The 15,659-nt window shown below is 40.5% G+C and overlaps 1 protein-coding gene across 4 annotated transcripts in view; it reads left to right on the top strand.

The window, feature by feature from the left end:
• Positions 1–15,659, top strand: part of LOC137344561 (partitioning defective 3 homolog) — a 735,052-nt gene that overhangs the window by 447,581 nt on the left and 271,812 nt on the right. For all 4 annotated transcript variants that reach the window (XM_068007624.1, XM_068007617.1, XM_068007634.1 and 1 more), the window contains exons 8-9: positions 1,096–1,221; positions 1,609–1,991. In XM_068007624.1, the coding sequence (XP_067863725.1) occupies positions 1,096–1,221; positions 1,609–1,991 (509 nt within the window). The remainder of the gene's footprint in view (positions 1–1,095; positions 1,222–1,608; positions 1,992–15,659) is intronic.

The raw sequence follows: 15,659 nt of genomic DNA, 5'->3' as shown, positions 1-15,659 counted from the left end.
CTCAAACTCACTAAGACCTTCACTTTGAATTCTTGTTTGCTTTTCTCTCCAAATTCGAGTTGGTGTGGGTAAAGAGAGGAGAGCTTTTTTTAAAATGAGCATAGTACAGATGTCTAAATTCAGCAAATTAAAAGTAATAATGGCAGAAGAGTTTACTGCAAGAGAAAGCAGTTGCATTTCTGCAGTGTCTTATCATGTCTTCAGGATGTCCCCAAGTGCTTCACAACCAATGAATTACTTTTGAATTGCAGTCAAACAGCAAGTGAAATGCATATCTCGTTGATCTGTTTTTGATGGTGGTTGAAGAAGGAATATTGTTAGAACACCAGGAAAAGTCCTGATCTTCAAACAATACTGTGGGATCTCTTATGCCCACCTGAGCAAGCACTTGGGGCCTCAGTTTGTTTAATATATCTTCCTAAAGACAGCACCTCCAACAACGTAGCACTACCTAAGTACTTCACTGAGGTATAAGCCTAGATTGTGTACCCAGGTCCTGGAGTGCGACTTAAGTGATTAACCCGTCCATCCCATTAGTTGGTTATAAAGCTGTTCCTCACATAGGGAATAAACTGGGAATTCCATTGTCCTGTGTTTTTAGATACAGTTATGTACAACAGGAAGGGATGATGTGCTTATTTTGCCAGCTTGGGATAAACTCAAATTTCACAAAAGTCATAGACTTGCAATGATTATCTCCAACATCATACACCGATTTTTAAAAAAAAATTAGTATAGATTGCTGTGTTCAACAATAAAAAATTAGTATAGATTGCTGTATGGGAATAAACTATAATCTTGCCACTTTAGTCAACATTAGCATCTTAAAACACTTGAAAAATGTGGATTTCTTTGGTAATAATTGCTGGGAATTTGATAATTCTAGTGGCAATGTTGTCATATGGTGAGATAAGATTTGTGTCACACTGGAGTGTGATAGCTCTTCATTAATCTAACAAGGTTGTCTAAAGGCAGGTGCAATGTAAATGTATTCGTAGTGCAATAATAACTGAAGGAGAGCATTTTGCATTCCATTGTGTTTTACGCACGGTACTTTGAAGTGCTAAATGAAGAGCAATGATCGTTTTCTTGTAGGACCCTGGGATTACTGGTGAAGCGACTGGAGAAAGGTGGTAAAGCTGAGCGGGAGAAACTGTTTAATGAGAATGATTGCATCGTGAAAATAAATGGTGGTGATTTGCGAAATACACGATTTGAACAGTACGTATTTTGTCTACATGGTGTACATTTAAGTGTAAATCTCACAGTATGATATGTCCGTACCTTACGTATAGTTCAGTAAAAGTACATGAACCTGTTGTTCTCTTTCGCAATACAATAGCTTGTTGAAATGTACTTCGTTTTGCAGGTATGTTTTCTGCATTCACATTAACAGGTGAATAACTATTAATCCCTCAACCCCCATCAATAATAAGTGGTAGTCGCTGATGTAATTAATGCTTCTATTCAGTTAATATTTATGCAGTTTCTGCATTTGCTTTTTAAAAAAAAACTTCCATGCCATGTAATTAATGATAGTAATTATGTTAATAATCTGTTAAGACTGACAGCCTTAATTTGTTAATTTCCCTTCCTTCCTAAATCTAGAGCACAACATATGTTTCGCCAAGCCATGCGTTCACATGTTATTTGGTTCCACGTGGTCCCTGCAGCAAATAAAGAGCAGTACGAACAAGTCTCTTTTGGCGATAAAAATACCTTTTATTCCAGTCGAAGCAACACAGACACTCAGCCCAGTGATCGAAAGAGTGCTATGAATGCAAGCTTTGATGAAATGCCACAGAGGTTGTCTCGAACAAGCAACGAGGCCGATCAGACTGCTTCCTACTCTCATCTACCTCACAATCAGAACTCGGTGTCAAAACCTCCGACAGGCCAGAATCTAACTCCCCAAAGATTGAGCTCTACACCTACCACAGGATTCAACACCAAAAAAGTAGGGAAGAAACTCAATATTCAGCTGAAGAAAGGTAAGAAATTGATATGTGCAGTATTGCTAATCGCCAAAATATTGAAAAAACATTCTGCTTTTATTGATTACATTGAAAGGTTTCAAGGAAATATTGTGGAACTGAAAGCAGTCAAATTCCATGGTTAATAAAGCTGTCAAGAATAACCAAATGGATTTGATGTGCAGGATGATTGCATTAAAGACATGACTATTCAAGAATTTTCTTCCTGTATGATTTTAAAACCGGAGAATGACACAGTTGGACAGGGATATTTTCAGATCTTATTTGCAATAACTAATATTTGAAACAAAAGAACCCCATAAAATTAAGTAAAACTTAACGGTTCTGTATACTTTACACAATCCTCCTATTCTCCATGTATTGCTTGCAATGTAACACCTGTACATTGTGTGATGTAATTTTATTGGTAAGGTTACCTACCCCTTTGCATCACCTTGATACTCAAGATTGTGACAAACAATTTCTACCATTGCAGTTTCTAGCTTTGCAGATGTTTGAGATTATATGTAGTTCTGATACAGTGAACTTTGGCTGTAAATCACACCAGAAAGCCATATGACAATAACTCACCTTTATAAAGCACCTTTAATGTGCTAAAACATCCCAAGGTGTTTCACTGAATAGACTCTGATGCTGATGAGTACTGGAAGGCTTAAGAGATGTAACTTTGAAGGGACTTTTGAAAATTGAGAGAAATAGCAAGGTGGGTTTTAAAACTCAGTCAGCCATAAATTGTGGGACTAGAGTCACATATGGAGCAAACTGGGTAGGGGTGGCAGGTTTCCATCCTTGAAGGACATTGATGAACCAGTTGAGTTTTTACATCAACACAGCCGCCCACAAAATACCAGGTTTATTGAATTCAATTTTGTAACTTGATGGAATTTGAACTCACGACTTTTAAGTCACCAGTTAGTATTTGAACTAATATGCCGTTTATTTCCGAGATGGATTCAGATGTCATGATGTTCAGTTGGATGAAGTTGTGGTGCATTCACAACTTGTTGGACTAGCAGTCTGATAATACGAAGGTGGTTGTGTATTTGAGGTTGATGGTAGACCAGTAGAGTGTTTCAAAAACTGACTCTATTCCTATGGTTAATATTGTCAAGGAGCAACATGTAAACGGGAGGCCAAGGGTACAATTTTGGGGTACTCCAGAGGTCACCTACGAGGATGGGGTGGTAAGGGAAGCCATTGCTGGAGATGTGCTGGCTACATTGCCATAGGAAGGAGTAGAAGCAGCTGAGGGCAGTCCCATTAGGTAAACTATGGAAGAGTGGCAATGGAGGAAGATGGAGTGGCTAACCCATGTTTAATGCCATGGCGAGGTTGAAGAAGTATAAAACACTACTGTCACAAATTATATTGGTGACTTTGAGCAGGGTGAACTCAGCGGGGGCACAAGACTGGAATGATTCAAACAAGAAATTGTCAGAGAGATGAGCATGGAGCTGAATGGTGACCACACATTCATGGATCTCGCAGAGGGAGGTTAGATATGGGGTGGTTAGATGAAGGTCCAAGGTTAAATTCCTAGCTTGTGCTGAGTTGGCTGATATTGGCCAGGGTAGCAATTGGAGTATTACAATTGGGCTATGGAGAAGAAAGATAGCTGAGGTTTTGGCTCCTGATAACTCTCCAGTGACCCATAGTGTGCTGCATACATGTTGGATGTCAGGTAAGGACAGGATTGGGCTCAGCTGTAATGCCCCCCAATATTACATATATTGCTGACACTTGCTCTGGGCACACCCAACAAGTGTTTACTAGGGCGAAGTCCTGGTGGGTAACCAGCACCTATGTAACCGTATCCCAACAGGAGGTGATGCTTTCAGAAGGAGAGAAAATTGGCAAAAGAACATCATTAAAAATCAATTGATGAATTTGTGCAACATTAAAATCATAGTGAAAATCGGATTTGGATACTAAGCTGCCTGCAAAACAAGTTTTTACATGTTACTGTGAAGGCTATTGCAGATGTAAAAATGTCGTGATGTTCAGGTTGAGATTTAGAGAAGTTTATCTTTCATTTTATATATAAGTAGGTAAAATGAAAAACTTGAACTCTTCAAAGAAAGATGTGAATGTTCCATGCTGCAGTGAGGTTTAAAGGTCATTGTATAAAATTTTGGTTGTTCTTTTCTTTGTGTTTTTCCTCCTGGTCTAGTTTTATTTCCATCCAATCAAGAAGGTGGTAAATGCTATACAACGGGTCAGTTTTGAGGCAAGATCTGTAGTGCTGATAAGTAATATCTCTGCTGAGCTATTTCTGAATGACATGGTATTCACATGAGGTACATAACAGTCAGTTATAGTGCCCACTACACTGAATGTACAAGCCACCGCTACTCACTCTTCAGACTGGACTCATTTGTGTAGTCAGCAGACACCATTTCCCCTTAGGCAGAGATCTCCCAAATACTAATACTGTGACTCTCTTTCTCTCACCCCCAATCTATAACTGAGAACACCAAAATACAAATAGCTCCATATTGAATGCATAAAACCAAAAACATTCCTACAAAGGGACAAAGTTGTGCAGTAGATTGAGGTTCTTTAACCTCAGGAACTTCCAGACATTCCAGACAAATGAGAGCAACGCGTCGTCTATTTTACAAGTTGTAATCGTCCTTTGTGAAATTAATTTGGCTAATCTCAGCCTAGTTTTGTGTGGGCACAAATCCATAGTGTAAAACGGCCCATAATTCAACACTGGCACGAGCAATATATTCGCCACTCGGAGGATTTTCCTCTGAGCGGCGAATGAATGGCGCCCGTCATTGTTAGACTTGCACTTACCCATAAACTTTTCTCGTTTTTTTTCACGGCAAGTTCCCTCTCATGCGGCGCTGAATGCAAAATGCACTCTCTACAGTGCAGCTGGGACCTGGGATCAATCAGATTAAAGCATCTGATGAGCAGCGAAGAGTCAGAGCCAGGAAGTGCAAGTTAGAATCGTGAATTCAATGTCAGATCAGGTACACAAAGCGAAATAAAGAGAGAGTAAGAAATATTGAATTAAGAGATAAAGATAAAAGAGACAGAAAGAAAAAGTAAAAAAATTAAAATTATTTTTTTAAAATGTCCGACAACAATTAAAATCTGAAGGAATGAGACTCCACACTTGAAAAAATTAATTTTCAGTGCCTGGAACGTTGTTTGGCAGTCATTAAGACTTACCACGCCGTTAAAAGTGTGCTTAGACTTAAATATCGACTTTTTTTTGGTGAGATTAGTTCATATCCATTAGGGCAGTGCAGGAACTTCATGCTGTTCCATTAATTTGAACGGTGAGTCAGCCAGCGAGTTGTCATTGTCGCGGTGTTGATGGAGGAGCAGGGCATCTGGTAGAGCAACTGCCGGATTTCTGCGTTTGCGCATGTGCAGTTGCCGGAAGTTGCTGTACCTGATGCACAGAAATAACGGTGAGCCCTGCTAGCCTCGCCATTATTTTCAGAGGAAAATCCGGACCAATATCTCACTTAGAGACAGGATGAGTGACTGGTGTAAGGAATCGAAATATTCAGCTGCTGTAACAGGTTGTTCAAGCAATACAGAACATTCTTTATTCCGCACCTGATCTTTGCTTGTGTTCACCCCATACCCAAGACAAATGATCCCTCTTTCCCTTAAAATAACTTTAACTTGCATTTATATTATTTTAATGTAGAATAACATCCCATTTTGTGTTAAGTAAGGGTATTAAGCGATATGGAGCTAATGCGGATAAATGGAGTTGAGGTACAAGTCAGCCATGATCTCATTGAATGGTGGGGAAAAAATGGATGCCGAGCCAAAAAAGAGGATATTAAGTGGATGACCAAAAGCCTGGTCAAGGAGCTGGGTTTTAAGGAAGGTCTTAAAGGAGGAGATGGAGCTGAAGAGGCAGAGGTGTTTAGGGAGGGAATTTCAGAATGTGGGGATCAAGCTGTTGACGACATGGTGAACAGTGGTGTTGCGAAGGGAATGGATGCAGATGATGCTAGAGTCAGAGGAATGGAGAGTTTGTCGGGCTGCAGGAGATAACAGATATAAGATAGGATGAAGCCATGAAGGGATTTCAACACAAGATGAGAATTTTATATTTGAAGCTTTGGGGGACCAGGAGCTAATGTACGTCAGCAAGGATAGGGATTATGAGTGAACGGGACTTGATGCAGGATAGGATATGAGCTCTTTTGTTCTTGCATCAGTACCTTCTAAAGTTATGGAAGGTGATGTCAATTCTCAAATTATCTATTAAGTCCATGGGTTTGGCCTAAATCTCTATTTTGGTTTTTGACATGGTGATTCATTATGATTATGGTGTCTCCTCCTCTTCACTCTATTGGATCACTCTATTGGGTCATCTGCAATTGCTGCGGATGCTTCCAAAACCTTTGGTCGGGTAGAGAAATGTGCACCTCTAAGTAATTTTTCATTGTGTGATCTATGTTGATGACAATCCACTTTCCTGTAAAATTACTCTATCTATCCTATAGTTAAAGGGTCATCCTCTGACTCCTTTTCTATTAATTCAGGTTTCCAGGGTTCTGTGTTCTCTCCCACTCTGTTCCCTTCTTTACCAGTGATCTTCTCCACTCATTACACAACGCAATCCATTTTTTCCCTGATTATTCCACTCAACATTGATCAATTTCCTTCAGATCACATGCCATCAGTGTGCGCAACCTGATAGCTGAATTGCGATATCTTGATCTCTTTGCCCTTTGGCAGTGAAAATCTTCTTTGAATTATTCAAAGACACAACTACTTCATTTCTCTCACAAATCTAACCACCAACGGGCATCCCTTAACTGTCAAGGTTCCACCTTTAGACCTTCTTCATGATCAGCAATCTTATAAATAACAAAGCTTTTATATCAGAATAACTCAAAGAACTTCACAGTGTTGGATTACTTTTTTTTTTGAAAGGAGTGACTGCTGTTCTTTAGGTAAACATATCTTCTTTGACAAGTGGAATTTGCCCATCTCTTCGATTTCTAAAGCTGCCTCCAAGAAACCTGGTCTCCTCTTGTGCTTTTTTTCCTTGCTGCATCCACGCAGTGTTGAAATCAAGTCTCATTGCACAGTATCCTACGTTAAATTATTCATTCCAGGACCTCAGAACTATGGAAATCCTTACCGCCCTCAGACTTTCTTCCTAAAATCTTGAAGCTTTTAAAATCTAATCTTGGTGTCATTGGATTGCCATTTACTGATTCACTTTGTCTTCCCTCATAATATTTTGAACCATGGTGGTGTCTGCACTATTGGTCTTGGCCCTTCATTCGTGTTTCTCAAAATAGAGCTGTTTTATTCATGATGTGGGAATACTTGAGGCTAACAAGTGAAACGTGGTTAAAGAGTTTCATTCCTCAGCACTAACATCACTTACTGTAATGAGCATAGTTTTATAGTTGGTACAGTGGAGGCCATTTGGCACACCGTGCCTGTGCTGGCTCTTTGAAAGAGCTATCCAATTAGTCCCATTCCCTTGCTCTTTCCCCATAGCCCTGTAAATTTTTTCCCTTCAAGTATTTATCCAATTCTCCTTTGAAAGTTGCTATTGAATCATCTTCCACCACCCTTTCAGGCAGTGCATTCCAGATCATTACAACTCGCTGTGTTAAAAAAAAATGTTTCCTCATGTCGCCTCGGCCCTTTTGCCAATCACCTTAAATCTGTGCCCTCTGGTTACCGACCCTTCTGCCACTGGAAACAGTTTCTCCTTATTTACTCTATCAAAACCGTTCCAAAGAGGTTGGAGTTCAAGAGTAAGGAAGTTTTGCTACAGTTGTACAGGGCTTTGGTGAGACCTCACCTGGAGTACTGTGTACAGTTTTAGTCTCCTTATCTAAGGAAGGATATACTTGCCTTAGAGGCGGTCCGACAAAGGTTCTCCAGATTGATTTCTGGGATGAGAGGGTTGTCATATGATGAGAGATTGAGCAGAATGAACCTATATTCTCTGGAGTTTAGAAGAATGAGAGGTGATTTCATTGAAACATAGAAGATTCTGAGGGGGCTTGACAGGGTAGATGCTGAGAGGTTGTTTCCTCTGGCTGGAGAGTCTCAAACTAGGGAGCATAATCTCAGGATAAGGGGTCGGCCATTTAAAACTGAGATAAGGAGAAATTTCTTCACTCAGAAGGTTATGAATCTTTGGAATTCTCTACCCCAGAGGGCTGTGGATGCTGAGTCGTTGAATATATTCAAGGCTGAGATAAATAGATTTTGGACTCACGGGGAATCAAGGGATATGGGGATCGGGCGGGAAAGTGAAGTTGAGGTGAAAGATCAGCCACGATCCTATTGAATGGCGGAGCAGGCTCGAGGGGCTGTATGGCCTACTTCTGCCGCTATTTCTTATGTTTCTTATGATTTTGAATACCTCTATCAAATCTCCTCTTAACCTTCTCTGTTCTATGGAGAACGACCCCAGCCTCTCCAGTCTCTCCACATAACTGAAGTCCCTCATCCTTGGTACCATTCTAGTAAATCTCTTCTGCACCCTCTCTAAGGCCTTGACGTCCTTCCTAAAGTGCGGTGCCCAGAATTGAACACAGTATTCCAGCTGAGGCCTAACCAGTGTATTATAAAGGTTCAGCATAACTTCCTTGCATTTGTACTCTATGCCTCTATTAATAAAGCCCAGGATCCAATTTTTTAACCGCCTTCTCAACTTGTCCTGCCACCTTCAAAGATTTGTCTATGTGCACCCCTTGGTCTCTCTGTTCCTGCATTCTCTTTAAAATTGTACCATTTCGTTTATATTGCCTCTCTTTCATCCAACCAAAATGTATGACTTCACACTTCTCTGCGTTAAATTTCACCTGCCATCTGCTATGTCCTCCTGAAGTCTGTTACTATCCTCCACATTGTTTACTACATTTCTGAGTTTCATTTCATCTGTAGACTTAAAAAATTATACCCTCTATCCCCAGGTTTAGGTTATTAATATATATCAAAAAGAGCAGTGGTCCTAATACTGACCCTTGGGGAACACCACTGTCTACTTCTCTCCAGTCTGAAAAACAACCGTTCACCACTACTCCCTGCTTTCTGTCCCTTAGCCAATTTTGTATCCATGCTGCCGCTGTTCCTTTAATCCCAAGGGCTTGAATTTTGCTAACAAGTCTAGTGTGTGGTCCTTTATCAAATGCCTTTTGAAAGTCCATATGCACAACATCAACCGCACTACCCTCAACCCTCTCCATTACTTCATCAAAAAACTGAATCAAGTTAGTCAGCCATGCTTTTCCTTCAACAAATCCATGCTGAATTTCATTTATGCTTTTCCAAGTGCCAATTAATTTTGTCCCAGGTTATTGTCTCTAAAAGTTTCTCCACCACCGACGTTAGGCTAACTGGCCTGTAATTGTCGGGTATAGCCCTCTCCCCTTTTTTGATCAGGGGTGCAACATTTGCAATCCTCCAGTCCTCCAGCACCGTACCCATATCTAAGGAGGATTAGAAGATTGTGGCCAGAGCCTCTGCTATTTCCACCCTCCCTTCCCTCAGTAACCTAGAATGCATCCCATCTGGACCAGGTGACTTTTTACTTTGAGTACTGCCAATCTTTTAAGTACCTCCTCTTTATCTATTTTTATCCTATTCAATATCACTCCTACCTCCTCCTCTACTGCTACAATGGCCGCATCCTCTTCTCTAGTGAAGACGGATGCAAAGTATTCATTTAGTGCCTCAGCCATACCCTCTGTCTCCACAATAAGATCTCTTTTTTTTGTCCCTAATCGGTCCCTCCCTTCCTTTGACTACCCTTTTAATATTTATATGTTTATAAAAGACTTTTGTGTTCCCTTTTATGTTAGCCGCTAATCTTTTCTCATACTCTCTCTACCTCTCTTATTCCCTTTTTTAGATCTCCTCTGTACTTTATTATGAACCTTACATTTGCCGTAAATCTTTTTCTGTTTCATTTTAATCTCTATTTTTAGTCATCCAGGGAGCTCCAGCTTTGGATGCCATTCCTTTCCCGTGGGAAAAAAAATTACAAAAATCCTAATTTTTAAAAATAAATGTTTGCTTTTGCTAATTTTATTCCTTCTCTAACCCCTCTTCCCTGACGTGTCCACATCCTAAAGCCTAAAACGATGTTAGTATCGGAACATGGAGGAGAGATTGAACATTTTAATGTTATTTTTAAAAATCTATTAAAACTAAATAAAACAATATTTTCTCCTCTTCTGGTTGATGGAAGAAAAATCCCTAACTTCTTTACCCAGAGTCTGGTTAGAATGTGGAACTTGCTACATGTGGAGTAGTTGAGGCAAATAGCATAAATGCATTTAAGGGGAAACTGGATAAGTACATGAGGGAGAAAGGAGTACAAGGATATGCAGATCGGGTGGGAGGAGGCTTATGTGGAGCATAAACACCAGAATAGGCCATTTGAACATCAGAAATAGGAGCAGGAGTAGGCCATATAGTCCCTCGAGCCATTCAATAAGATCATGACTGATCTTGACCTCAACTCCACTTTCCTGCCTGATCCCCATATCCCTGATTCCCTTCGAGTTCAAAAGCCGATCGAGCCCAGCCTTGAATATACTCAACCACTGAACATCCACAGCTGAGAATCCCAAAGATTCAGAACCTTCTGAGTGAAGAAATTTCTCCTCATCTCTGTCTTAAATGGCCGACCCCTTTTCCTGAGACTATGTCCCCTAGTTCTAGACTCTCCAGCTGGGGGAAAAAGCCTTTCAGCATCTACCTTGTCAAGCCCCCTCAGAATCTTCTATGTTTCAATGAAATCACCTTTCATTCTTCTAAACTCCTGAGAGTATAGGCCCATTCTACTCAATCTTTCCTCATAGGCCAACCCTCTCATCCCGGGAATCAATCTGGCGAACCTTCGTTGCACAGCCTCTAAGGCAAGTATATCCTTCCTTAGATAAGGAAACTAAAACAGTGCACAGTACTCCAGGTGTGATCTCACCAAAGCCCTGTACAATTGCAGCAAGACTTCCTTATTCTTGTACTCCAACCCCCTTGCAATAAAGGCCAACATACCATTTGCCTTCCTAATTGCTTGCTGTACCTGCATGTTAACTTTGTGTTTCATGTACATTCCAGTGAGAAAGAAAGACTTTAGGGGAAGGACGTACCATCCGTGGCTAACTAAGGAAGTTAAAGATAGTATCAAATTGAAAGAAAAAGCATACAATTCCACAAAGATTAGTGGCAGGTCAGAAGATTGGACAGAATATAAAACACAGCAAAGAATGACTAAAAGAATAATAAGGAGGGAGAAATTCGAGTACGAGAGAAAGCTAGCTAGAAATATAAAAACAGATAGTAAGAGTTTCTACAGGTATTTAAAAAGGAAATGAGCAAGTAAAGTGAGTGTTGGTCTTCAAGAGAGTGAGTCTGGGGAATTGAACAGATATTTTGCATCCGTCTTCACTGCAGAGGATACAAATAACAAGCCAGAAATAATTGTGAATCAAGAGGTGAAAGGGAGGGAGGAACTTAAAACATTTACAATCACCAGGGAAAGGGTTCTGAAAAAATTATCAGAACTAAAAGCTGACAAGTCCCCAGGTCCTGACAGACTTCATCCCAGGGTCTTAAAAGAATTGGCTGCAGAGATAGTAGATGCATTGGTATTAATTTTCCAAAATTCCCTAGATTCTGGAAGGATCCCATCAGATTGGAAAATAGCGAATGTAACCCCTCTATTCAAGGAAGGAGGGAGACAGAAAGCAGGAAACTACAGGCCAGTTAGCTTAACATCTGTCATAGGGAAAATGCTAGAATCTATTATTAAGGAGTCTATAGCAGGGCACTTAGAAAATCTCAATGCAATGAGGCAGAGTCAACATGGTTTTGTGAAAGGGAAATCGTATTTGACTAATTTATTCGAGTTCTTTGAGGAAGTAACAAGCAACGTGGACAAAGGGGATCCTGTGGATGTGGTGATTTGACAAGGTGCCATATCAAAGGCCACTACACAAAATAAGAGTTCATGGTGTAGAGGGTAACATATTAGCATGGATAAAGGATTGGTTAGCTAACAGGAAACAGAGAGTAGGCATAAATGGGTCATTTTCAGGTTGGCAAGATGTAACGACTGGAGTGCTACAGGGATCAGTGCTTGGGCCTCAACTATTTATAATCTATATCAATGACTTGGATGAAGGTTCCAAATGTATGGTTGCTAATTATTGCTGATGACACAAAGGTAGGTGGGAAAGTAAGTTGTGAAGAGGACATAAGGAGTCTGCAAAGGAATATGGATAGGTTAAGTGAGTGGGCAAAAATTTGGCAGATGGAGTATAATGTGGGAAAATGTGAATTTGTCCACTTTGGCAGGAGGAATAGAAAAGCAGTATATTATTTAAATGGAGAGAGATTGCAGAATTCTGAGGTACAGAGGGATCTGGGTGTCCTAGTACATGAATCACAAAAAGTTAGTATGCAGGTACAGCAAGTGATTAGGAAGGCAAATGGAATGTTGTCATTTATTGTAACGGGGAATGGAATATAAAAGTAGAGATGTTTTGCTGCAGTTGTACAGGGCATTGGTGAGACCACATGTAGAATACTGTGTGCAGTTTTGGTCTCCATATTTAAGAAAAGACATAATTGTTTTCGAGGTGGTTCAGAGAAGGTTCACTCGACTGATTCCTGGGATGAGGGGGTTATCTTATGAGGAAAGGTTGGACAAGTTGGGCCTGTATACACTAGAATTTAGAAGAATGAGAGGTGATATTATTGAATCATATAAGACCCTGAGAGGACTTGAAGGGGTAGATGTTGAGAGGATGTTTCCTCTTTTAGGGAGAGACCAGAACTCGGAGCCACAGTTTAAAAATAAGGGGTCTCCCATTTAAGATGGAGATGAGGAGAATTTTTTTCTCTGAGGGTCGTGAGTCTGTGGAACTCCCTTCCCCAGAGAGCGGTGGAGGCAGGGTCACTGAATATTTTTAAGGCTGAGTTGGATAGCTTCCTGATTAACAAGGGAGTCAAAGGTTATAGTAGGTAGACGGGAATGTAGGGTTGAGGTCACGATCAGATCAGCCATGATCTTATCAAAAGGCAGAGCAGGCTCGAGGGGCCAAATGGCCTACTTCTGCTCTTAATTCGTATGTTTGTACGTACAAGGACACCCAAATCCCTCTGAACACTAACATTTAATAGTTTCTCACACTTAAAAAAAAAAAATTCTATGTTTTTATTCTTTGTACCAAAGTGAATAACCTCACATTTCCCCAAATTATACTCCATCTGCCACCTTCTTGTCCACTCACTTGACCTGTCTATATCCCTTTGTGGACTCTGTGTCCTCTTCACAGCTTGCTTTCCCACCTAGCTTTGTATCGACAGCAAACTTGGTTACATTACACTCGGTCCCTTCATCTAAGTCATTAATATAGATTGTAAATAGCTTGGCCGATTTGCCTGTTTCTGTGCTGTAAATTCTATATAATTCTATGCAAATGTTAGCGGCATCAAACCAAATGTGTGTCTGGTGCACTGAACTTCAAATTACATCGAGCTAGTTCTAAACATACTATCTGAGGAGGGGATGCAGAACTGTACAGAACTCAAAGATGCTGGTGATACTTGCAAAACAGAACGAGAATGGTTTAAAAAAAAATGCACTCAAAGACTAGCAAAAAAAATTATCAAAAACAGCAAGACAATTGCAGTGAACAACCATGGGAAAGAAGACTGGGTAATTAGAGAGGATTGGAAAACATGCTACATAGTTTGATAGAAGTTAATTTTGCACCTATTTAAAAATAAATAAAAATGAACACAAATTGATTCATACTTAGTTTCCTGAACACTCATGTTCGTTTATTGAGTCCAAATGTTAGATACCTTACCTTCTGCACCACTGCAGAGCTGGATGGCAGCTGTGAGCTGTGGAAGTAGAATTCTGTGCATGCACACACATCATTTTTCTGCACGACAGGCCCAACTCTCGCTGGCTGTCGTGCTAATGGAATTGAAGAACTAGTGTTGTCATCATTAAACCAAGTCATCATCTGTCGAAAACAGACGAAAACATCATCTGTCCTCTCGATCCCACAGCACTAATTCGACGAAGAGCAGGGGAGTCCCCCCGGTGTCCTGGCCAATATCTATCCCTCAACCAATATTGTTAAAAACAAATTATCTGGCCATTTATCTCATTGCTGTTTGTGGGATCTTGCTGTGCACAAATTGGCTGCCACGTTTCCCTACATTACAACAGTGACTACACTTCAAAAATACTTCCTTGGCTGTGAAGCTCTTTGGGACGACCTGCGATCATGTAAGGTGCTATATAAATGCAAGTTCTCTATTTGTTTCTAGCCCAGTTTAGCCCTGGTTTCAAGTGCCATCAAGCACTCGGGGGGCTGGCACAGGCAAATGTAAAGTAAAACCCCTTCTACTTCGAATTAAATAGATATTACAACATGTAAACAGGCCATTCGACCCAACCAGTCCATGTTGGTGTTTATCCTTTACACGAGCGGTAGTCCGAACGCCCTATGCCTACCCTGTTCCCATATTCCTATATCCCCCCCTTTCCTTCAAACACCCGTCTAACCTATTCTTAAATGTTGACATGATCTCTACTTCAGTCACTAACTCCAGTAGTGTAATCCCACAGCTTCACAACTCTGAGTTAAAAACATATTTTATTCTAGATCCCTTAGCCACTGGAACTGGTCTGTTTCTATCTACCCTGTTCAATCCATTCATAGTTTAAAACACCCTCTATCAAATAACCCCATAATCTCCTCTGTTTCAATGAAAACGGCTCCAATTTCTTTTTAAGTGTTTCTTCGTATTTGTATTTTTTCTTCATACCAAGCCACATCCTAGTGTATCTGCACTGTACCCTCTGTAATGCCTGAACTATTGTCCTAGTGTGGAGCCCAAAGCTGCACTCACTACTCCAATTTTAGTCTTAATAATCTTTTATATAGATTCACCATTACACCTCAACTTTATATTCTATATCTCTTGCCATAAAACCCAATATTCCTTAGCTTTTTTATGGCCTTCTCTACTTGACGTGCTGCTTTTAACGTCTTGTGAACCTGAACTACAAATTCCTCTGCTCATCCACATCATCGAGCCTCTCACTATTCCAAATATAGTTATTTTTATTAACAAAATGTATCACCTCACACTTGAATTTCATTGAATTGAATTTCATATGTCACTTTTCATTCACCATGTCGCCTGTATTCCCTTGCAACTTCCTTCGGTACTCAGAATTATTTAATGTGCCTCCTATTTTAGTATCATCTGCAATTTTGGGCACTACTCCCTCTAGCCCTATATCTGAACTATTACAGTCTCAGCCTTGGCTCAGTGGGTCAGAAGGTTGTGGGTTCAAGCCCCACACCAGAGACTTGAGCACATAATCTAGGCTCGCACCTGTACAGAACTAAGGGAGTGCTGCACTGTTGGAGGTGCCGTCTTTCAGATGAGGCGTTAAACCAAGACCCCGTCTGCCCTCTCAGGTAAGAGATTCCACGGCACGATTCGAAGAAGAGCAGCGGAGTTCTCCCAGTTTCCTGCCCAAATATTTATCCTTCAGCCAACACCTAAAGCAGATAGTCTGGTCATTTATTTCATTGCTGTTTGAGGCAGCTTGCTGTGTGCATATTGGCTGCCACCACATCCATTGCATTTGCCCCACCCGCCAAACCT

This window comes from Heptranchias perlo, chromosome 2, assembly GCF_035084215.1.
Source record: "Heptranchias perlo isolate sHepPer1 chromosome 2, sHepPer1.hap1, whole genome shotgun sequence".
In the NCBI taxonomy this organism is placed as follows: domain Eukaryota; kingdom Metazoa; phylum Chordata; class Chondrichthyes; order Hexanchiformes; family Hexanchidae; genus Heptranchias; species Heptranchias perlo.
Note: the sequence above shows the minus strand (reverse complement) of the source record. Positions and strands in the feature narration are given on the sequence as shown.